This window comes from Erigeron canadensis, chromosome 4 (genome assembly GCF_010389155.1).
Source record: "Erigeron canadensis isolate Cc75 chromosome 4, C_canadensis_v1, whole genome shotgun sequence".
NCBI classification, from domain to species: domain Eukaryota; kingdom Viridiplantae; phylum Streptophyta; class Magnoliopsida; order Asterales; family Asteraceae; genus Erigeron; species Erigeron canadensis.
In genome coordinates this window covers 37,974,686-38,000,947 of record NC_057764.1, presented here as the reverse complement: position 1 = coordinate 38,000,947, position 26,262 = coordinate 37,974,686, and the positions used below count along the sequence as shown (strand labels likewise).

General features: G+C 31.2%; 2 protein-coding genes and 1 pseudogene across 2 annotated transcripts; 2 read left to right on the top strand and 1 right to left on the bottom strand.

Moving 5' to 3' along the window:
• Nucleotides 1-5,694: 5,694 nt before the first annotated feature.
• Nucleotides 5,695-8,249, top strand: LOC122597550 (annotated as a pseudogene).
• A 12,964-nt stretch (nt 8,250-21,213) lies between these two features.
• Nucleotides 21,214-22,799, top strand: LOC122598484 (ras-related protein Rab5-like). Its single transcript, XM_043771075.1, has 6 exons — nt 21,214-21,261; nt 21,416-21,493; nt 21,956-22,123; nt 22,213-22,335; nt 22,464-22,557; nt 22,693-22,799. The coding sequence occupies exons 1-6, from the start codon at nt 21,214-21,216 to the stop codon at nt 22,797-22,799; spliced, it is 618 nt and encodes a 205-aa protein (XP_043627010.1).
• A 1,646-nt stretch (nt 22,800-24,445) lies between these two features.
• On the bottom strand, nt 24,446-25,024 carry LOC122597549. The gene has a single exon (XM_043770129.1). It carries the CDS (start codon nt 25,022-25,024, stop codon nt 24,446-24,448), a length of 579 nt encoding a protein of 192 aa, XP_043626064.1.
• Between the last annotated feature and the right edge of the window lie 1,238 nt (nt 25,025-26,262).

The window sequence follows — 26,262 nt, the reverse complement described above, 5'->3', positions numbered from 1 at the left end:
TTAATTGACGTTTGGTATTGAAATGGGAATTAATATTGTTTATACTATAGGGGTGTTTGGTACGATGAAATGAAAATGGTGGATATGGAATGAGAAATACTTCTCATGTTTGATTGTAATGGAGAATCGAGAATAGGGAATCGATTCCATTCCCTCAATTCTCTATGAAATGTAGAGAATTGATGGAAATGGAAATTTTTTTTTTTTTTTTTTGTTTTAGTGATGTTATATGTATTAAATTTGATTATTATTTAAAATTTAGTATTTTTTATATATTCATTCTCTGCTTGTACCAAACGACGGAATCGATTCTCTTTCCAAATACTCATTCTCTTTCACACTATATTCTTTTTCTATTACATTTTCATTCTCTTTTATTCACTCATACCAAACACCCCCTAAGTTTATGGATTTACCATATATATTCGTTGATCAATAATGTTGTGTAAATATGTTCATAGGTATAGGTTTAATGTATTCTTTCTGTCTAATATTTCAAGTTTCAACATTTATTTTCTTAAAATGTCCTTCTATTAATTCTATATTACCAAACATCCTTTCTCTCTCCTCAAATCTCAATCAATCATCTTTCTTCTCTCTCCTCCATAAATCATTTATTTCTTTAATTCATTCAAAATCTTTTATCTCACAAACCGTACATCGATAAATTATAAAAACTATATAAGTGTTATTAAAATTTCATGCTTTTTCATTAGAGATGTTATTCTATATATACTTTCGACGAATTTTTAAATCCGAGGGCGAAACCTGTACAATTAAGCCATTTGGCTATCACACTTTATGACCTATCACCCCACCATCTCACCGCCGCAACGCGCGGGTACTCTCGTACTATCTAATATCTAATACTATCTTGTAAAGCATTTTGCCTTTTTTTAAAATCTTAATTAAGTAATTAAACTACCTAAATTACCCCTCTGCTTTATTCACTAATATAAACATTTGTACCTAATATACCTATAATACCCTTAAATCTCAACCATTCATTTTTATCTCTCTCCTCAAATCTCAACCGTTTATTTTTTCTCCCTCCTTCATAAATCATTTTATTCCTCTATTTCATTCAAAATCTTTATTTATCTATAATCCTTATAAAGAGTATTGGATTCCTTAAAATTCAGCACTTTTTTCCTCAAATACCCCTACTTAAACCTAAAACCATTATATACCATCCTTTCCTATATTCTTTCTAATCATTACACACTCTAACCGACTTTCTATACTATTACCCTCCACCGTCTCCGTCAATCTCCACCACCGCCTCCCTTTTATATTGTTATCACCTAGCCGCTGCAACGCGCGGACACTATGCTTATTTATTTAAGCCATATTTACAGAAGAATATGTTATTTCATTCTAACTATTCCTTTATCTATATCTTACAGAAGATATGAATCATTAGATATATACGAATCATTTTATTATGTGTCAATATCAAGTTATATTGTAAAGCACAGATCATTAATAATGGGTTTAAATAGTAAATACCATTTCTTTATACTGAATCAAACATATTACATAATACAAGTGGATTGTTTGTTGGCGGGCCGATATCCACTTATAAGAGTATGTGACTGAAGTCCAAATTGACAAACCAACTTGACAATTTATTTGGGTTGCTATGTCAAAACCTTGTTGGCGGGCCGATATCCAATAAAAGTTAAAAACTCGCTCTTATTGAGACTAGATGTGGGCACCTACACGATACAACGACAAAAACACAACTTGTGAAGCATCATGTAAACGTTAATTTCAAAATAAACACTTAATTTTCAACACATTCTCAACTCACACACTAAATCTAATAAAAAATATCCCTAAAATATTTTCCAACCATATTTATCCAAACTATCCCTCTTCTTTATTTATTAATTTAAATATTTTCATCTAATATCCTTATAATACGTTTAATAAAAGATTTACAAAAGAAACATCTCTTAATTATATATAACTACACTACTATTTACATCAATTACTTTTAGATTAATAACCAAATCATTACCACCACTACCACCGCCACCACATGTTGCCGCTATCACCGCCTTATTGCGCGGGCACCCATCTCGTTCATACATAAAAAAATGTATAACCTTTTTATAGAAAATTAATGATATGTGAGAAATAGTGATGTCAGAGAGCTACAATGAATGACCAGAGTGTAGATCGAGAAAAAATTTGAGCATAGCTAGCTTGCCATATACTCCCTCCGTCCCATTTTAATTGTCCAATTTTGACTAGGCAAGTCTTTTTCTTCTGACTTTGACCATAAATATCTTTGCTTGTGTTAGACAACCCTTGATATAATATATATGAATTGATTAAGTTTTACATGTACTATTCATTAATATAATTTTCATCAACTAATATATAACACAAATAAAGATAGTTACGGTCAAAGTCGGAAAAAAAAATACTTGACTAGTCAAAATTGGACAATTAAAATGGGATGAAGAGAGTAATAGTTATTTTAAAAAATGCTTGCTTTGTTAATAGCTAAAAAAGTAGTCAATTTTGTGGAGCTACAATCTTCCCTGTCTATAAGAGTTTTTATTTTAATTTTTTTTCACATTTTAAATTACATTTCAGTTCGCTATACAATGATAAATATTATTCAGGATATATGCTATTTGCTCTAAACTATATTATCTCAAATGCCTTATTTTTCAATAAAGTGATATCTACAATGAAAAATCTCACATACATGTCATCCCTAATTCCCTAATGTTTGAACCATGACCTTTTAGTATAACCCCAAACACATCTGTCAATCATGAGGACTTCATTTGCACTATGTCTATTTTTTGTCAAGAAATATAGTTAGTAAACGGGTAGACAAGGTCACTTTTTATATTTAAAATTTTTAATAAGTTGAACATTTTCAGTTTCTTCTATTAAAAATATTTCATGTTCAAAAATTTCTCAATAAAGTTAATATCGTTAATTTTAACACCAACTTTAGTTAAGTGTCACGTCGTCTTGCCATGTCATTATAAATAGCTAACGTAGAGATCTCGCTGGGTAATGAAGGCAATGTCACATCATTATTAATTTATAGCTATTTACACATTATATATATATATATGGAAATATTGCTTTCTATTGGTTGCATCAAAATTTAGTGCAACTATGTTGAAAATAACTAGATGGGTACCCGCGCGATGCGGCGATATCTTTTAAAAGGTGATGGTTAAATTGTGTTATGTGTCGGTACCTTTTTGCAGTTAAACAGAGTGAGCGAGGGAGAGATGGGACAAATCTTTTTGTAGGTAGATGTTGATTGCTGTCTAGATGAAACTAATTTTTATATTAGGGTTCAAACGAGAGCAAGAGAGAAAGGGATTAGGGATAGACATTGGGAAATAGATGAAAGGGTAGTACGGGAAAATCACTTAAAACAGTAGAAGAGATATTTGTTTGTAGAAGGGTATAATAGGTATTTCAAAGATAGAATTGTTGAAAAAAATATATAGTTTGCTTTAATATGGAGTATAGATATAGATGAGGCCAAAATATTTATTTATAAGCTAAAAAGATTAAGCTGTAATTTTTCTACAAATTAATTTACCTTGTATATATACATTAACACATCTATTTATTTATATTTATACAAATATAAATATAAACTCAACAAATTGATTTCCCCTGCATCTTCACTATCATGTTCATTAGGTTTAGTTTGTCTTTGTTTCTTCTTTATTTAAATTTCCATAAATCTATTTAAAATAAAACTAATTTTGTATATGTTTCATTTCATGAAGTATTCGAAAATTTCATCTATTGTTCCTCGCGTGGTTGTGGTGGCGGCAAATCTAAAGTGATGGTGGCCTGAGATTTGCAAGGATGATGAAGAAAGTGATGTACGCCAGAAGAAAACTACCTCCCTCCCTTAGGACATTAAACACCTTTTTTTCCCCTTAAAATATCCATACCTATTTAGTTCTAATTTTTTACCCACTCATTTTTACCAAAAATACCCCTAGAAATTTATGTGACGTTGTGAAAACTAACTCTACCAATTTGCTGAAACTGTCAATCGCCGCCGCCACTACCGTTGACAATCGCTGCTGCCAATCGGCACCGTCGCCAATTGCCGCACAACCTCCACCGTCGTTTCTGATCACCGCCGCCACCACTTATCGCCGCCGCCGCCGCCACCATTAGTAATCGTCACTGCCAGTGCTCCAGGCGATCACAACCCATCACTATCGTCACTGTTACATCGCAATATTGCACTGTACCTTTCTAATGTTATTTAAAGATTGCTCTTTGTTTTTATTTTGATATATTTAGCCTAACTTGAGTATCTTTTGACCGTTTTCATCATTAGTTTCAAATGAAATTGTGAAGTATTTGGTCCAGAACAATAAGATTATGTTTTGTGATATTTTTTCCTAACTCATCTTAATAATAACTTATTTAATAACATGATCATAAACATATGGAAAAAAAAATTAGTGGATGAGATTATGAGAAAAAATAAATTAGATTACACATGTAATATATTGAAGTAATTAAAAAGATTATAATATTTTTACTTTTATAAATAATATCATTTTCTGAAGATTAATTTATATTGTTTTTCCTTGCAAAGTTTAAGTTTTTAGTTTTGTTAATGATAAACAATATTCATATAACATTCATCTTGAATATAGTTAAAAATAAATAATCAACAATTATATAGTAATATTTATTTATCTTGAATACAATTTTTATAGTTGAAAATGGAATGGTTTTATGGTTTTATATATAAACGGATGAAGTTTTGAAAATTTGACTTTGTGGGTGTGTGTGTGTGTTTGAGATTTATTAGGCGGGTGCTTATAGCATTGAACTTTTTAGAAGTTCTTAGGTGCCACGTTAGCGTCATATCACTCAAGACTTCCTTCAGGACTCTCCCTCACTATAATACAAACTTCTTAAAACTTCTTCGCCACCTCATTTATTATTTTATAATTTCTTTTATAACCTAAACACAAGTTTCTTGTAATTAATTTTGTCTCACACCCGTTCCATTGCCCCACATTCGAGCGTCCAACCATGTTCTTGTGGGAGAAGTTCGCAAAGGACGCACGGCCAGAGGCGGTACTAGAAATTTTTTTCCGAGGGGACAAATTTAAAAAATTTATGAAAAATAAATATAAAAGAGGACAAATTGTTTAAAACCCATAGAAATTTTTTAAAAATCCATGAAAATTTTAAAAATATATGACAAAATCTAAATTTGGAAGGGGCATTAGCCCCTCTTGCCCCCCATGTGGTACCGCCTCTGCGCACGGCGGAGGACGTTTGGTGTCAATGGTACCGGTGTCTTGCGTCCTACTTTCTAAGGACTCCCCGGAGACACCCTTATAAGCACCGCCCTTAGAAAAAATTTTTTCCCAATGCAGCTCGTACTATACACTACCCAACCACGGATGCCTCTACTTACTACGAGCTGACCACAAGTCAGCAATCCAACCGAAAACAAGTCACAAGCGAGCAGACGACAGAGACGCCGTTTGACTTCATTTTCCAACAAGTGCTTCTATATATCCTGCTTTTATAGTGTGTATACAAAGCGACTTTTTTTGTAGCATAAACCCAATCGTAGTTAATGAACGCCTATATACCCCTGCTGTAACGATATGTAATGATATTTAATTCTGCCTTTTTAAAGTTAATCTTAATAAAAATATGAGTTCAAGTGCCAGTGGAAGTTCAAAATCTGCCACCCATGAGATCAAGTTCACAAAACTCTTCATCAAATGGCCAATTTGTGGATTCCATTTCAGGTTAATTAGCCTTTTCATTTCATTATATTGAAATATATATACTATTTATATATGATGTCAACTTTGTTGATTTAAAGCTTAATGTACATATATAAAATGATCGACTTCAATTCAAATTGGATTGAACATATTTAGGCAACACATTTGAGACAATTGATCCAGCAACAGAAGAAGTTTTAGCAATATTGTCGGAAGGAAGAAAAGAAGACGTTGATGTAGCTGTCAAGGCTGCTCGTGAGGCTTTCGACAATGGACCATGGCCTCGCTTGACAGGAGGGGTATATATATGATTTATTTTACTAGACTGTCTAATGATTATATATATATATATATATAAATAGTTAACTATGGCTATATATAGGCACGACGAAAGGTTCTTTTAAAATTAGCAGATTTGATTGACGAAAATGCTGATGCAATAGCAACCTTAGAAGTAATGGATGGTGGAAAACCGTTTGGGCAAGTGACGTACAGTGAAATCCCGGTTGCAGCAGAAACGTTTCGTTACTATGCGGGTGCAGCTGATAAAATCCGTGGGGTGACTCTTAAAATGTCTAGTAATCTACAAGCTTACACCTTACGTGAACCCAATGGTGTAGTCGGACATATCATTCCTTGGAAGTGCCCTGCTGTGGTGTTCGGGATCAAGGTTGCACCAGCTTTAGCTGCTGGATGCACCATGGTGATCAAGCCCTCTGAACACGCACCTCTTTCGACACTCTATGTGACTCACTTGTCAAAGCTGGTATATATATCGTGATTTATTAAACCTTTTGAATTGTAATCAAAATTTCCTTGCACATATTATTATAGATATCTATAGTAAAAAACTAAGAAACACTTCTTTAATCTTGCTAGTTTTAGAAAAGCTTTTGTCAATCTTTTTTGGTTATGGCCTATGAACCAAAAAGTTGCAACCTTTGTAGAATTATGTATGTATATTATAGGGTCTTGTTTTGATTAGTTTATAATATGATTCTATCCACCGTTAACCATTGGCTTAAACTCCGGTGGGCATGGTATCTTTTAAATCACCTATGTGGGTCCGGGAGTGAGTTTACTCAAGGTCTCAGGTAAGTACTGTGGTTCTCATTTCAAAGGAATTTCCCATGAGAAAGGGGTTGGAGGTCCAGGAAAACTCTAGTTAAAAATTAAAATCACGTATAAATCGAAAGTTACTTTTAAAAAAATAAAAAAAATTATGCCTAACTATGGTTTCACTTTCAGAAAAAATAAAAATAAAAAACGAACAACCATGCACCCAAATAATCTCAGTAGAGAGAGATAAATGGGTATGTGTATTTAGAAAATAATTCATTGAGCCCATTTGAAGTCTTCATTTAGCCCATATATGTCACCTCAAGCCTAATTGAAGTTCTCTAGAGACGGCGAAGTCCAAGTTCGAGATTTATCACAACTTATCAAGGACCGGTAGGAGATTGTACAAGGACCATGCATACCCATCACCAATTTCATTTGCTTCCACTCAGATTTAATTTTATTCGCCAAAAATCCTCAATATTTTTACAAGTCCGTGAGACTCAATTCGTAAGTTATGAATTTAATAAAGAAATATATATATCTTTGTTGTATAGGCTGGTGTTCCTGATGGGGAAATTAACGTCACAAGTGGGTTTGGAAACACTGCTGGTGCTGCCATTAGCTCCCATAAGGACATTGATTCGGTGATTTTATTTCTCAAATATATATAATTCCTACTCATAATGTTTATTTAAAAAGAAGACCATAAAACATTAATTAGTAGAGTACAAGTACTCGCGCTTTGCGGCGGTGAAATGGTGGGGTGATACCTAGGTCATAGAGTATGATAGGTTATAGGAGTTGATATGTCATAGAGTATGATAGTCAAATGCCTTAGCCGTACGGGCTCTGCCTTCGGATTTAAAAATTTGTCGAAAGTATATCGAATGACATCTCTAATGAAAGAGCATGAAATTTTAAAAACACCCATACAATTTTTATAATTTATCGATGTACGGTTTTTGAGATATAAGATTTTGAATGAATTTGAGAAATAAATGATATATGGAGGAGAGAGAAAAAAGATGATTGGTTGAGATTTGAGAAGAGAAAAAATGTATTATAGTTATTTTAGATAAATATATAATAGATAGAAGGAACATTTTGGGAAAGTACTTAAAATCAATATTGAAAATTTCAAGTTCAATGTTAAAAATCTAGGGAAAATCTGCTTTATAATATAGTATAGATACATTACTGGATCCACAAAAACTGGACGCATGGTAATGCAAGCTGCTTGCAAGCAACCTAAAGCCTGTAACACTTGAATTGGGAGGAGAATCACCATTCATTGTTTTCGACGATGCAGATATCGATAACTCTGTAGAGCTTGCTGTGCTTGGAAATCTCTTTAATAAAGTAGGGTTTAAATTGATTTACACGATGGTATGTGTGTGTATATATTTACACGATTGATATGATCGACACTGCTCATTTATTTAAAACTCCATACATAACTAAGAACGATATGGCCATAGCAAAAGATGAGATTTTCGGTCCTGTTATCCCAGTCCTCAAATTCAAGTAAGTATTTAATTAAGGCTTAATTAGAATTCAGGCCATAGCCGATCGACTAAGTGACAACTTAATAATATTGATTAATTTTAATATTAGAACTGTTGAAGAAGTGATCAAGAGAGCAAATGCGACTATATACGGGCTAGCAGCAGGTATAATGACTAAAGATATTGATGTTGCAAACACGGTTTCAAGATCTATTCGAGCGCGCAGGTGGCGTGTATGTCAATTGTACGTTATCTTGCGCAGGGTACAAAATGAGCGGGTTTGGAAGAGAACTAGCTAGGATTATAGGCACTTGAACATTATCTTCAACTTAAAACCGTGGCCACACCCATATATGATTCACCATGGCTCTAAATTAACTTTCGTAAGTTGTACGTACATCGTAATTAAATTAAAAAAAAACTTGAGATTATCCACAATTTCCTTATACACATCTTGTCACTTTTAGTAAAATAACGTTATAGTAATTAACTAAAATGCTAATATTTCTCTGTATATTTTGTGACTGATGTATGAATTAAATTTTACTCGGCCATTATTAATCTCTATTTTTTGAATTTTAGTGTTAAATTTTCCTTGGATTATTAAGGGTGCGTTTGATTATAAAAAATGTTTTCTAGTTTTCCATTTCTAAAAATTAAAGGGGTTTTTGTTTTCTAGAAAACAAATAAAAATTTTAAAAACGCGTTCAAATTAGAAAACTAGAAAACATGTTAGAGATGTGAGGGGAAGGGGTGGAATAAAATGGAAAATGAAAATGGAAAATAGAAAACAAGAACACAAGAAAAAGGTGTTTTCAAATATTTTATGGAAAAATAGATTACCTTGTTTTTTGTTTTCTTTGAAAACATTCTTAGAAAACTATAATTAGAACGCGTTTTCTGTTTTTCATGTTTTCTTGAAAAACAAAATAGAAAACAAGGGGTGTTTTTTCTACCACCAAACGCCCCCTAAAGTTTTCTTATACGTTTTTATTTTTTATGGATTTTATCTATTTTATCCCTTTTAAAGTTTTCTCTGGTACTGACTTACGAGTTTCAATATACCTACAAACAAAAATCGTCCAAAATGTATCAAGTGACGATAAATATCTTTATTGTAATCAACCTATCTTAGTTTCGTCCAACAATTAACAAATATTTAGATGATATTATTTGGTAAATAACATGAAAATCGATTTGATTAAAAAACTCAATGGTTGAACGAAAACAAAATGGAAGAACCAATTTGATTATTTAGTGATGGTATGATCAGGGTTAATGGTGCCCTTTCAGGATGCTTATACAAGCGGCTAATTGAGATCGCGAAATATTTAAAATAGCCTTTTTCGATATTTTATAGTTGATAAACCGATTTATTTGCTCAAAAGTACCATGCTTCAGTATTGGTGTTTCTGGTGAGGGCTACACGACTATTATGTTTGTATATATTGTTTTATATTTATTGGTAAAGATGAACTTTTAGTTTGTTTTTGTTGATGATGATGATAGTTATTATTCAAATTTTTGGGATGTCTAATTTTTATGTCTATTATTATTATTGTTAAAAATCTAATGGGAAAAAAAAGAAGAAAAAGAGAGATGAGATAAAATGACTTGGACAAAAGTATACTTAACAACTTCATTAATGGACGTTAAATGGTTTGGGCCAAGATACCTGACGGGGTGTACAAAATTGGACAAAAACAGAAGCTTCTAGAAGAATAAGAATGAAACCGTTACATTTTACTGTAGATTGCCATAGAGACCAAAAGTATAATCAACTCTACTTTGACAACTTGTAATTAAAATGGAGCAGGCTTTCAACTATTGGCTTTGCGGGCCCTCAACCAAATTGTAAAGAAAAAACTGAAAATCTTGGTCCCCAATACTCCAATCATTCATATTTATTGTAATTTAATGTGTAAAAAACGTGACTCGAAGTGAAACAACCAGTGAAGTTCACCTGGGTACTAAGAGCATTCGTAGTGTTTTACACCATCACACCAGGTGGTGTGACATATCAGTTCCATGTCAGCACCATACAATACCACCCAACAACCACACTACATCCGTAACAATAACTACACCACACCAAATTTTTATTTTAAAATATAACATATTTTGTATTTTTAAAATGGCATATTACACTTTATTATTTGAAAAATAACCTCTTACAATAATCAAAAGAAAATAATTATTTCTAACAATTCTGTAAACATCAAATTAATGTTTACATATATTTATTAAACAAAATGTATATATAAAGTTATAAAGTATATTTTGTTATTTGTGAAAATATAAAAACTAAGGGTATAAAATGTAAATAAAGTATATTAAAATCAAAAGTGTATATATATATGAGAAAATAAAAGAATGCTCATAAAATTAAAACAAAGAATTCAGCATATAGCATGTAATTAATACTCCACCAACTAAGTATCAAACGAATATACAATAAAAAAATGCAATTGTGTATCCACACCATGTTAGCACCCACCGTTGTTTGGACAACTTTGGCTTTTCACACGAGTAACCACCCCAACTCCGTAATCATCCACCCCACCACCCCGGCGTCGTTGGCCTTCCACGCCGACCACCCCTTAACCATTACAAACACTCTAAAAAAAGTAAATGCCACCACTTTGAAGTTTGAACTCACCAGTCACCACACCAAAAACTACTATATTGGATCCATGATGGGTAATGCCAAGGCTCGGCATGATGGTATGACTACCGGCTTACGGCTGTGTTTATAACTCTGTCAACACGCCCATTTCACGAGGTTGGTATAGCCATCACAAGATTAAAATAAAAAAAGTTTACAATTATTATTGAATTAAGTTTTTTTTTGTTTTTTTAAAATATGTGGATAATTTGATCGCAACAAAAGATCTAGGTTACGTTGTCTTAACCGGGTAAAAACAAGAATATGAGAAACCCCCAACTAAATTGTCCGACGACATGATATCTAATTGAGATAAAGATGATTTTATTTGTGAAATTCCTTTAAATGTTTTTATTGGGCTATAATAAGAATATAGTTTTTTTTTTTATTGGCAAAGATATATATTTAAAAAAGTTTGAATGTTATTAATTTGGTTTCTTGCATATATATACGGGACTTATATACAATATTATTGTGAATTGTCATAGAAATAACTTTGGATCGATCTCCATTAAAATTTTTTTTTTTTTGGGTCAAGTAAGCAATTAAACACACATTGATCTATATCCAATACACACGGCAATAATCTACAAGATAAGTGAATGAATCTTGGTACTTCAAGTAAATAATTAAATTAATATCAATCTATGAACAAATAGAATAATAGGATCATAACAAAACCAAAAGTAATTAGTGAACAAGATAAGTAACAGCAAGTGCCACCATCAAAAGAAAATAAGCTATCCCTTGATCAATTGCTGCACCATCATTAGAAGGACCAGGAGCAGGGGAAGAAGCAAACTCTTGTGCTTTAGTAACATCAAATAAAACCATGAACATAAAACTAAGCAAATAAGCCACAATTATCGCCCTCGAATTCACCATTTTTCAACGAGACTAGATGATCTGAATCTGGGTTTTGATCTTTATGTGATAATGAATAATGGGTAGTTTTTAGTTTAGAAGAAAAGAAAAAAAAGATTGTATGAATGAAAGATTTTGATGATGGGGTGTATATATATAGTATGGAAATTTGGAGGGGAATATATGTAGTAAGGTGGAAGGTACGCGTATCATGAAAGTGCGATTTATTTGACTTGACTGGTAGCCAGCCAGCGTATTGACTCGTCTCTCACGCGAAAACAGAACACAAACAATTTGCCAAATGGCTTAGTTATTAGAAATCGAGTAATTATTTTGTTCCCAGAAATAAAACTGATTTTTCTTTATCTATTAAAAAGTCAAGATATATGAGTATATGACAATTTACTCCATAAATATCTAAAACCTTAAAAGATTGCGGTTATAAAACATTATATATTGACAATATTATGTACAAATTTATATATAAGTATATTTTAATATATTACCCCTATGATTAGTCTCCTCCCCTTTCCTTGCATTTACTGTAAATCTTGATTTATCTTAATATGCTTACCAAATATATTGGTAACTCAGTTAATTATAAAATGTACCTAAAAAATTAACTTTTTTCTTCATCTCTATCTTCTTCCACTTTATCATCTTCTATTAACATTGTTAGTTGATTGTTGTTATCATAAATGATTCAATATTATCTAATTCCTATCGGACAATAAATATTTAAATTTTAGCGATGACCAGATTTATGTGCAATGTTCTAATTTGGGTTTAACAATTTGACATTTTCTTTGACGTACAAAATTCATATTTAAATTAAGATTTTGTTAATTAAAGTCTTTACACTGTAAAGGAAAAAGAAATAAGAGAAAGATATGAATGGAAGAGAAAGTAATTTTCATTCCTTTCAAATCATCACAAAAATGAGATGAAAACATTTTAAACAAAGTCTATTAAATTATCTTTTCAATTTTTTCCTTTCTTTTATTTCTTCTATTAAATGAAAAAGAACACGAATATTTTTAAAATCTTTCAAATTCTTTTCTTTTCCTTTAGAATAAAAAACTCAAAAACATAATATTAAAGTTATGGCTAACTTACTTAATTATAACACAAATAGTTTTTTCTTAAGCAATATTTGAGAAATTAAAATCATAAATATTTAATTTATATTTATTATAGATTTGGGTGAGTTTACCCTTCATATTTCGAGTGACATGAGTTTCTGAGGTTTAATTTGACGATTTAATATGTGATAAACCTTCTCAAGGCGAACTTGGTTAAAAAAATATATACAATATTTCTCATCATTTGCAATTAATTTACATATTTCATTAAAAAAAATCTAAAAGTATAAAAATATATATTTACTTAATTGAGTCCAATCCAACTGATCGGTTATACAAATCGAACTTCATTTGTTGACCCTCTAGTTTTGGTAAATATATTCTCGATTCTTCATTATATATTCTCTTTAACACTTATAAAGTTATAATATACAGATAAAAATAAAATAGTCTTTAAAGGAAAGAAAATAAAAAATAAAGTGTGGCAACATGTGGAGAATTTTGAAGAATGACTCTTAAACAAAAATTTCTAGACACACTTGATATTCAAATGTGTTGATTAATCGATGGAGACCTTTCGCCCACTTGTTATATGTATTTCAACTTTTCAACAAGGACAAACCAGTAAATACATGGTTTTTCGGAATATGATCCGTATTGCAGACTTTACCTAAGCTTAGGTACTGCCACATTAAAAAATATTATAGATTAAACCTTTGAATTTGATAAACATATATAACCCTCTGAATTTTACATAATTCTTCTACTTTACCTAAGATAGGTACTACATGTTTTACCTAACATTTTCCCTTAAAATAATTAAAATTTTCCCCTTTTTGTCCTTTCACAATAAATACTAAATGAAAAGTGATATTCATACCACATATTTAGATAAAATTTACTATGTTATGCATTACATACTTGTATAGTATGCTATAAAACATGTACAATGTAATGAATACATCAAAATATGTGGTACAATTATCACTTCTCATACTAAATAGGTGGTTCAATTTTACGAGTTGCCACGAGGGTCCATTCGGGTGTGTTTGGTAAGGGCCCTTTAGGGGCTAGAGGATGAGGCTTATAAGATAAAACTTCTTCAACCTTGTATGGTTTTTTTTCCAAAAAAAAAAACCCAAAAAGCTTAAAAATAAAAGCATATGGAAAAAACGTTTAAACAAAAGCCCCAATCCCTATTTATTAAATTATACAAATAGCCTTTGTTAGTCACACACCTAGCAAACCTGCAATCATTACCGATCTAATGAAACTCGTATCTAACCCGAAACCCAACTATCCACTTGCTTCGAAGTTGGTCGTCTCTTTCTTATTTCATCTCAAAGTCTTTTTCCTCACATCTAGATATCAAATTGTTTTATTGTAAATTTTTACTTTTTTTAGTCTGAAAATTTTAAAGTCATTGAACGAATTTTATGAGTTTTGGTTTAACATAGTGGAGTTGGTTAGATATAAAATCTATTTCGTTTCTTATTTTTTTAACAATCATTTTTCTTTGAACTTTTTAATCACTCATGATACTTTTACTTATGTTCTTTTTAAGAAAAATAAATTATATGTCTAATAACGTAATTACACATTTATAGCTACGCCCCAGCCCCTAATTTAGCCGCAACCTCTAACTTCAGTTACTTTTGCCAAACATACCCATAATATTATGTTTATGTTAACTTATAAAAATCTCAAAATTTTACAAAAGCAAAAAAAAATAAAAAATGTTACTAAAAACAGGAAAAAAAAAAATATAAGTAACACAAAACTTTACAAAAAATTAAAATAACATATTACAAATAGTTATTGTATAAAACTTACAAAAGTAATATTGGATACAAAAAGTTAAAAATAAAAAATTACAAGAAAAGAGTAAAAAAAATAATTTCTCTATATATAATAAAATAAGATTGTTACCTTTAAGCATGTTTAGAAAGTTTTTGATATGACAAATCCATATTTTACATTAAAATTTCTTTTATTTAATTATGATGTCATATAGAGATAAAATAGAAATAGCCATTTACATGTTTAATAAAAGTATTAATCATTTATTTAAAAGAAAAAAATTCTCTCATATATAATATTACAAATAAAATGTTTCATTTATAAATAAAATAGAAATAGCCCTTTACATGTTTAATAAAAGTATCAATCATTTATTTAAAAGAAAAAAAATTCTCTCATATATAATATTACAAATAAAATGTCTTTTTTATTTACTTAATGCGATAGTTATTTTTATTTTAAAAAATTATTATTGTTTTAGTTGATTCATTAACGATATAATTATTGTGTTAGTTGAATTATTAGATTTTATATCAAATTATAATGTTTTAATAACAAATATTATATATATATATATTTTAATATAATTTTAATATTTTTTATTAACATGTCCGGGTTAAACCCGAGTTGATTAACTAGTTAAAAAAATACAACAAAATGTTATAAAATAAAATTATAATAACGTTCAATCTTTGGGCTTGAACATGTTCGACCAAATTAAACTTGCATTATACAGAACAATCAGAAATTTAGGAGAAAGCACATAAATTTATCACTTTAAGGAGTCGAATTTTAGACCTGTAAGTAAATCAAAATAATCTAACAAATGTCAAGTTAAACTTCTATAATTTTCATTTTGCCTTACACCTATTTTTTTTTTTTTGTTATTCTCCTTGGATGACCCTGTCTAAAATGTATGTAAAAACAATTAAAATAACTAATCCAATCATGTAATGAAATGATACTCGTATAATATACGGGTTAATAATTTTAATTTTTACTTTTTCTCATATAAACTTAGAACACAACTTTTTTTTTTTTTTTTTAGCTTTAGATATCTTAAATTCTTAATACGAGTAACATATATTGCTTCAAAATCCTTTATGCGTTACAAAGAATTAAAAATGTTGTAGATAAATGAAGCTCCTTAGAGGATAACTACTTATAAGGTTTTACACCACTAGAAAAAAAAAAGATTATAGTTATAAACATGGTTTATAAATTTGGAGCATATCGATCTAATGCCAACCAAACCATATACTGTATATTAAAACATAATTAAACAAATAATTAAATATTTCTACCATATCCATTTGATCAAAGTTCCAAGATCTTTCAAGATTGCTTTATTAACGAATCATATATGATATATTCTATCAATATCATATATATGAAAAGTATACAATGAGAGCACATGTAAAACAACACCAATACTCCGATACAACGACTGGGTCTAATTTGTGGGCTTTTTCATCATTGACCAAAGGAAAACCTCAAAACCAACCCAACAATTAGCTTGTCATTCATCCGCTGATGAATTCCTGAAATATAAGGACTAGCTAGCTCAAGATGTGGGTCACCACAACAACATCAAACTCACTGTTTTTATAATAATCAGGCAAAAGGTTTGGCAAAATGAGCTGTGGATGACACATTTTCTCACCCGGCCAAATCATCAAGTCTTGTCAGCTTAACAAATATATATAGTCATGAAAAAACACTACCTTTTTTATTTCACTCATAAAGCAACTCCTTGGCAAGAATTTGTTCTAAAGGCTTCTCTTTATACCCAACTTTACTTACCCAACTTTCCTTCCTCTCATTGGTATGGTATATATATATCGACCCAACAATATATTCCTTTCTTCAAATTTCAAAAATTTGTAAGGCATAGGAACAACAAAATGTGTTACCAAAGCTCTTGTTATTCTGGCGTTGAGAACCTTGTGAAGACAAGAGTATTATGGCACATTAATTCTCAACCATCATCAAGAGGAGGCGTGGCGGCGGAAGAACATGGTACTACTAGAGGTGGAGAGGTCGTCCATGGGTCGACCTTGAAGCAGTGTATGTGCTCTCCAACAAGCCATCCGGGCTCATTTCGTTGCAGAAATCATCATGATGAGTATGTTTGGGGTGGCCGTGTGATTCGAGTCACCATGAAATAATATGAAGTACGTTAAATAAGGGGAAGATCGATAATTGGTTCATTTATGGCATGCCATTTTAATTAATTGGTTTCATCATCCATCATATGCTGAAACACATGGTATGTTTCCTCTAACGAGGTTGTGAACCTAAACTTAAGTGAATAATATATCTATTTTTTACGAGTATGTTATAACTTTTAATTAAGCATCAAGAAAGCCATGTACGTACTTTCCTTTATGAATGAAGATATAAACAAGTAAATCTCTGGCGTTTCTATAGTTAATCAAGGGGTTTAAATTATGCATGTGCATATATTACTTTATATATAAACAAAAGTTATATATATTAAGATACTAAAAATAAAAATAAAAATAAAAATTTTAATGACATGCAATTTATATCGAATATTATTTGTTTGTTACACTAGTGTATACACCATGCATGAGTTAAGACCATTTAATTTGCAGATTACATCAAACACTTCTTTCAAGTATAATCAAGCTCAATGCGTGATGAGAATTAAGACAAATAATTAAGCAAAATGATAGTATATATGATCTATTCCTTTTGAATGAACATAATTTGTTTGTTTTGTTCAGTGGAATGTGAATGTACCATTCATGATTTCATTCGATTAGGAATATAATTCTTTAGGAATATGATTCTTTCATTCATGATTTAATTCCATGCATGTTTACCCATCTAAATTCAACAATTCATGTCGTCTCCCTAATCAGATTAGAGATTACAATATCTAAAAGTTTGTTGCTATCCTGTCGCACACGATCGATCATATAAGATGGAGTGATACTACCATGCATCTAACCACACATTCAGGCTATAATTAATGGTGGTCAGACGTGTTGAACTATTATGATTCCTATCCGGCCAGTTGTACATATATGCCATACTCCCTCCGTCCCATTTTAACTGTTTTATTATGATTTTCAAAATCTTTTTATTTCAACTTTTTGACCATAAATATTTTTGATTGTATTATATAATAATTGATATAAAATATGTGAATGAATTGATCAATTTTAGATGTATTTTTTATTCATATAAGTTTCATCAACTACTATACGATACCAAAAAAATAGTTACGGTCAAAGTTGAAAGAAAAAGAACTTGAAAATCAATAAATTAATCAGCAATATGCATAAGGGATTGGATACATATGTTTATCTATACTTCTATACTACTATATAAAAATTATAGCCCCTATGTTGAAAATTTACATAAACGGGACATGGGAATTGACCAAAATACCCTTAATGAATTAAATCACCATCAACCCTTAATATTGAATTACACCATTAGTCCATTATATTAGAGTATATCTCTACTAACCCCCTTAAATCAAATACTTTTATCTACACCAATAGATGTCACCATCACCGTCATCGCTGACTCGCCGTCACATTGCGCGGGAACCATACTCGTTTTTTTAGAAAAAAAAACCCACCGTTTTACCTTTGACAAATTAAATGAACATGCCCAAAGAAAGTAAGAAATGAACTCATATACATAGACCGGCTAATTAAATACTCCGTACTATATTCTCGGCTAACAAAGAACCAAATTTGTGCTCATCAATAAAGCTTTCAAAATCTAAATCATGTCCACACGCCCTAAACACGGAAGGGAAACAAGAAATGGAATCAACGGTACGTAGTTAATATATAGTAATAATTAATTGGTCGCCATATGTTTGGGTTCCTATATATGAGCATGCAAGAATAGTTTGTTAATTGTGAGTGTGCTTCAAGTTGCATCTTGGTGTTTCAGTGAATATGTGAAAGAATTTGTTGGTCCTGCTAGCTAGCTAGTTGATAACGAGTCAGCAGCCTGGAATCGACATATTAGATAAAGACATTGGTCCTGGTTGACAATGAGTCAGCCTGGAATCTTCTTTATACTTGATAACGACTTTCTCTCTAGCTAGTCCCTACTACCATACATATGCTTCTTTATTCAAACCGATTAATTAAAAAGTTCACTCCATAACACCTTGTTTCGGGCAACTTCTTAAAAGCAAAAGATAAATATATTAATTATTGTACGTAGCTTTCAGAACGAAGGATCAAGCAAAGATAATTAGCTCATGATCGCAACCTTTTTCCATATGTTCCTTCATGATATATATTCTCGATCTACTTTACTTTTCCTATTCTTTAACCAACAACCGCTATAAAGAAGATTTGTGTTAAAGGTCTTGGTCAGTGAGTTTTTTCCCCCTAAACATTGACTATGTATATTATTACATGTGTAATATAACGCTTAATGAAGTTTATATAATTGAAGAATACATTCAAACTCAGTTTATTTATGTATATATTTTAGACCAAACAAACAAAAATATTCAAACTGGAAAAATAAAAACCAAAATAATGACATTTAAAATTTTGAATCGGGACAAATTAAATAGAGTAACATTTTTTTTTTTAATTTCACATCATTAAAACTTTATATTGGTGAATATCAACAAATTAGTACACAATCGACACAAGTAAAAATAAAAATCTTCTACTATTCATGTAGAGACGGAGCCAGTAAATTTTTTGCGAGCTGAGGAAGCAATTTTATAAGTTGTATGTCATACTTATAAAAGTCGTATCCGAAAATGAAAAGAAAAAAAAACAGATCCTAGCTCGAAAATAGAAAATGAATCCTCAAAAGAAATTGTTATCTTCGGGTTAAACACTCATATTTAAAAATACTAATTTTTTTAATAAATAATGACTACACGTGTCGAACAAGGTAATTATCAAATAAAAACGTATTCAATCATATAATGTAAGAAACCAAAAAAAAATACTTCTTTAGATATAATTAGCTTGTATATATAAAAATATAAAAACGTATTCAATCATATAATGTAAGAAACAAAAAAAAAATACTTCTTTAGATATAATTAGCTTGTATATATAAAAATATATATATTTTCTCTACATTATGATAATTCTAATTAATTTTTTGTGATAAATATATATAATAATTTGAAAGAGAAATTTTTTTTTTATAAACAGTTCCACCATAATGTACTACACACTTACATATCCAAACAACGAAAGTTTTTTCTTAAACTATAATTCATTCTTTCTATTAAAAATCAAAACAACTCGGATTGTTTTAATCTCTCAATGAAAAAATATATCTATCTTAAATTTAATGTTCGATGACCAATGACATCCAGTTTATGACAAGTTGACAACGAAAGTAACATTTGTATTTACTTCTATTTATCTTTTCTTACTTTTATAAAAAAAAATACAAATTTACCATTCTGCAGCCGTATGTATGTTGAGGGGTTTGTTTTGTCAAGGGTGCGAAACTTTGCAAAAGAGAGCCAATATATATATCCTCAACGATTTGTGACTTTTGGACCGACTTATTTGAAATTCATGTTAACAAAACACATTAGTTGATATCGCGAATATTTATAAATCATAACCCAATTCAAAAGACTTTTGACGAAATCGTAAAGAAAAAAGAGTTAGCTAGCCTCAAAATCCATATTTGGGTTTTTCTTGCACATAACAACAGGTACACGTACATATCGATTTTAAGTTCGATAAACATCTTTATGCATATAATGTAATTGAGTTTAGACTATTGATTTAACATTAGGGTACTCGTGTTGTCAGACACCTTTATTAATTCTCAATGGTGGTCGGTTTTATGTTAAGAGTTGTCGATCTTGTTTCTTCTTCGTACATACTTGTACGTCTAAAATAAGATAGAATACAAAACTTTTAGTCCTTTAGATGGACAAATAACTAGCTTGCATTTGGAGTAATGTTCGGGTGAAATTTGATTGAACCTTATGAATTGCAACTCTTCTCACACGAAATTTTAAGTTCAAAACCTCTCTAGATAAACCTTATTCTTCTAAACCTTGCTCTTGGGGATGACAATAAAAATACAATAATACCCTGATTAAATAATTAAAAAAAAACTCGTCATTGCCAAATAATCAGAATATGGGAAAATCATGCTCTTTTACCCGTTTAGTAAATCAACAATTTGGCATATAATTTATTCAACGTGGCTGTAACGTCATAGTACCACAGTGGAGGGACGTTTCCGGTACCGATAAGAATTTTTTAGTTTATAATGTGTATAAAACAAAAGCAAAAACATTAAAAAGACATGATTTAAATTGAATTAAAAAACCTTGATAATTCTTAAAGTTACCTCAATCTCGAATTGTTCGTCACTTATCATTAATAGATTTATCTTCTTTAATTATTACTAACTTAATAATGGTGTTGTATCTAAGAATTTCCGAAAGAAAGAAAAAAGTGATGGCTATGGTGGGAGCTAATAACATTGCGAGTAAAAACGTACAAGCCAAGTTGGTAAGTGATCGATTGTACGGAGTATATATATCTTAAGGGAACGCAATTAATTCAATTATACAAACATATATTTACACAATATATATATATATATATCGATCCATGTTTATTTAAATTAATAATTGTCCCTAATTATAAATACATGTATGGTCAGGTGATCCTAGGTGACATGGGAACTGGGAAAACAAGTATGATCTTGAGATTTGTTAAAGGCCAATTTTTTGACTTCCAGGTGATCGATCGAATTCACTTTCAGTCTTTCACTCTATATATATATATAACAACGTTACGCTCTTCATGATATTTATTCAGAATATATGTCTATTACTAGCTAGTATAACGGGTTATATTTGTGGTGGCAAGATGCAAGGTCACGTGGTTTACATGATGGGTCAAATGGGTTGGGTTGACAGAGTTGTTTCTCAGAGTTAAGTTTGGTTTGTGACCTCAAACACTGATAAACTTTTTAGAAAAAAAATTCTTAAACACCACCGCTTCTTAATTTTATTTTCTATTGACTAAGGGGGACTTTTTAAGTTGTTTGACTAGTCCCCGTTTGCATCATTACTTTGATTCGACTCGATAAAAAAAGGGGGTCTAATTAATTTAGCCCATTCGTAAATAGATGGGTCTGTCGAGATTGTCAACTCTACAAGTGACTAATTATTAGTTGCTCTTGACGACACGAATGTAGGAGTCCACAATCGGAGCTGCCTTCTTTACACAGGTTGTGTCAATAAATAACACTACGGTGAAGTTTGATATATGGGACACGGCTGGGCAAGAACGTTATCACAGCTTAGCTCCAATGTACTATCGTGCAGCAGCTGCGGCTATTGTTGTGTATGATATCAACACCATGGTAAAATCATCTTATAAATTGGTACTATATGTAAACATTGATCCATGTGATTTCTTAAAAAAGTACCTTCTGATTTCGTCTTGCTGCAGTCTTCATTTCAAAAAGCAAAGAAATGGATTGAAGAACTACAGAGGCAGGGTAACCCGGATACTATTATGGTTTTAGTGGCAAACAAAGCAGATATGATTACTAAAAGAGAGGTTGATCCTGAGGTATATTGCTATAGTACTATGAGCGTGTTGCTGCTAATGTTACGCTAAATAGATAAACCATTGTATAGTACTTTATGCTCAATCTAGAAAACTTACTGTTACAAAATTGTGATTTATAATCATTGTAGGAAGCGAAGCAATATGCTAAAGAAAATGGCTTGAAATATTTCGAGACTTCTGCTAAAACAGCGCAAAACATACAAGAGCTCTTCTATGAAATAGGTAACTATATTAATTCATGAACAATCTCATTTTAAATTTATGTTATCCCTAATTTGCCATTGGTTTGAAATTTGTTCTTCAGTTCTTCTCTTATCAACACACTAACTAATGTAAGTATTAATTGTCGTGTTGCAGCAACGGAAGTTGCACAAGCTGCCCCATCACCATCAATGCCGAGCGGAATGAAACTACAAAGTGAAACACAAGAGAGACGTAAAAAATTATTCTGCTGCAATACATGAAACTATATCCATTGAAGTTTTTTTTTATCTACTCTACACTTTCCGTACAGATTATTGTAGCACATGATTAGTCACAAGTATTAAACTTTGATGTACCATTAAACTTTGGGTGCATCCTATAATCCTCTAGAAATTCAACCCGCGCCATCTTTGGCAGATGTCAATGCTGAAGCAACGTATGCCCAATTCCATGTATAAACCATATACTCCGTATCTATTATCGATAATTTTAAGATGCTACTTATTTCATAACTGCTCAATTTCATTCATTTTAATGTATTTATGCAAAAAATACTCAAAAAAGTTTTATAACACGGACATATGTTTATACATATCAACCATCATGAAGATGGTCTAGTAAAACTTACAAGATATTTCAGGTTCAAACACCGTGAAACATAATAGGTGTTATCAACTGCCCTGTTATCGTGAAAGGTCGAGTCAACAAAAGTCCATATTTTTTATTCCCTTCTGACTTTAACTTTTGAAAAATTAAAATGACTTTTAATGAGGACTAGTCACAAGAAATTCAACCATTCACAGTTTTTTTCTTTTAGTGAGATTTGGTGAGGACATTCACAAAATGTTTCCTCACATTAGCCCCACTTTTTTTAGTAGTGACGCATGAGTCAAAGACTCGTTCTCTCTGAATAATCTTGGTCAACAATACCACAACTGTTGTCAAATCCACCTATACTTCCAAATCTAAGAGCACCCTTCAAATTAATCTGAGCCGCTACAGATTTTATCGCAATGAGCCTTTGGATGGCGGATTGTTTGCGGACCTGAAGATAGTAGGCTTTGGTTACCTAGTAGGCGCGTATGAGGTGGCCTTTGCCATTAAGTTGCGTCGGATAGCCGAGCTTTAACCATTTATCTTTAAAAACTCGTGTCACTCACAAATATTCTGGCGCTCAACTTGGATTTATGTCTTGTTGGTAGGAAATTAATTATCTAAATAAAAGTTTGTGACGTAGAAACCGATATAAGGTATATCACATGGAGATAGTCAGTAGTTTTGTGTTGGTTACCTACGTTTATGACAAGACAACAACACCCTGCTTTCACTTCTACTTTGCTTTTACTTTGGATGGGGACCTGATAAAAAGATGTCTACTTATTTTTCATGCTCACAATTATCTTCTAATTAAGTTAATGAAAACACTGTTAAATGTTCAAAATCACTAGCGAACATATATATTAAAATTACAAGGCTCGATTAAACAGGCATGGCTTAGCCGGGTAATGAGACAATATTAATTAAGAAACACTTCTATGTTTCTTTAATTTTAGCAAAAAAAACTTGCATTAATGTTAACGGAATCCCACAATGAGGGATGATACAAATTTTTAATTAGCTACGTGATTTTTTTGTTTTTTAATGCATATATATGCAAAACACTCAAAAAATCTAAAAACATATGAAATGTACATTATATGTAATGATAATATACAACTACTGTTACATTTGGTTGAATATGTACTTTGGCTGATCGATCTATGCTATAGCAAGTGGGGGAAAAATTCGCCCTATATATAAATTTTCAAACCAATAGTTGAAACAATATATATTATTATTATTATCCCCTTAATTTGTAAAAAGAAATTAATTAATTGATCACCATGCATGCCGCCGGCCCATAATATTACCTTCTATGCCTCGAGAAAGTATTTTTCTGGATCCGCCACTGTTTATTCGCATATTTTCTTTCCCAAGTTTTCATAGGTGGAGTAATCACCACCTTTGACGATATCTCCTCCTTCTGATCACCGAACGACTCCTCTGTTCCCAACCGAGATGGCGAACTGTCTGGGGTCTCAAAGGGTGTCCCATTATCATCAATATCACCTCTAGTACCCATCCTTCCATATTCATCGTCGTCATAGATTGGATTAGAAATGCAAACCATTGTTGACGTGTTACCCAAGTGACGTAAACGACCTTTTTGGATCTCCACAATGTTTTGTTGTGGGGTCATTCCAAGTGTTTCTTGATTTTCCGGAGATCTCGGGACTTCTTTTTCAATGTCATCTTCTGTGGTGAGGGCGGCGGCGGCGATGGTAGTGTTATCGGGAGGGCTAGCATGTTCGCGGCCAAGGAGGCGGCGGACAAATGGGGAGCAATAGAGTTCGCCTAAGAGAAGTAAAACCAAGCCCAAAACCATGCCAAGACTAACCAATAAAGCTAGAGCTAGCCATATTATGAGATTTGATGTAGCCTTCATATATATATATTCCTGATGGGAAAATAATGTGACTAGTGTCTGTTAGTTTGTGAGTGTGAGTGAGTGATTTTGAAGAGATCAAAATAATTAGGTACTAAACTAATGCTATGACAATTTGATAATAAAGGGGTCAATATTGTAATTGATGAAATGGTGGGTGAGAAACATAAGAGAAGGGAAACAAAAACTACTAGTACACCATTTATTGTGAGTTGTAACTTACTCTCCTTTATTATTGTGTACTTCAGTACGTAGTTTAGTGGTCTTCAAATTATACATTTTTTTTAGGTGGTAAGGTCAGAGAATCATTCAAAGATTTTGAGACCATATGAATTGAACTTATCTATATCTTAATACTAACGCATAACGGGTAGCTATTAGTGATTGATTTGATAATTATTATTAATTCTATATGTTAGACAAAATAAATATCTAGTTTAGTTGATTGGAGTAGAAATTAAAGATTAATTGATTAAATTTATTGTAAAAACAGCTAAATTGATATTTCAAAAAAGAGTAGCTATTACTCTATTAGTCAGAACATCTTCTTTAATTAATAAAACTTTTTCTTATATATACACAGATATTACTCTATAGTGTCTTTAAAAACAGCATGACAATGTCGAAGACTAGACTTGGTATGGCAATGTGGAAAACTATATGTGGTTTATTTACGTTGATTTGAAATCTACTATACAATACATGCAATTTAATTAATGCCTTCTAGAGAAAAAAAAACATGCAATTTAATAAGGTAGAACAATATTGTACTATTCCAAATTTCAAAGTATTCATTTGGCAACGCCAATACATGTAACATGTATAATCGATTACTGACTTATTTTGCACAAAGTTTATGCAAACAGAATAGCATGAACAAAGTACAAACATAAGCGTTTTGTCTACCATATACATCTTAAGAAGTTAACTATACAGTTAAAAAACAAGTTGTTGTCATCAAGAAATGCACCACGTTGAACGAACCTATTAAGAATGGTGTTTTCAGGTAGAATCCCACTACGGTGGAGCATGGTTGTGACTGATGCAGCTGGATCTTCCACTATTACCGCAACCAACCGTGATATTGACCTCAATATTAAGCCTGTTATCGACTGTCCAACAATACATATCTAAAGTAAGATAAGAAAAAGTCATAAGCTCGGTATTATGATGCAACATAAATGAAATACGAGTAGTTAAAAACTAAAACACGAATTATGATAAACTTGCCATTTTTT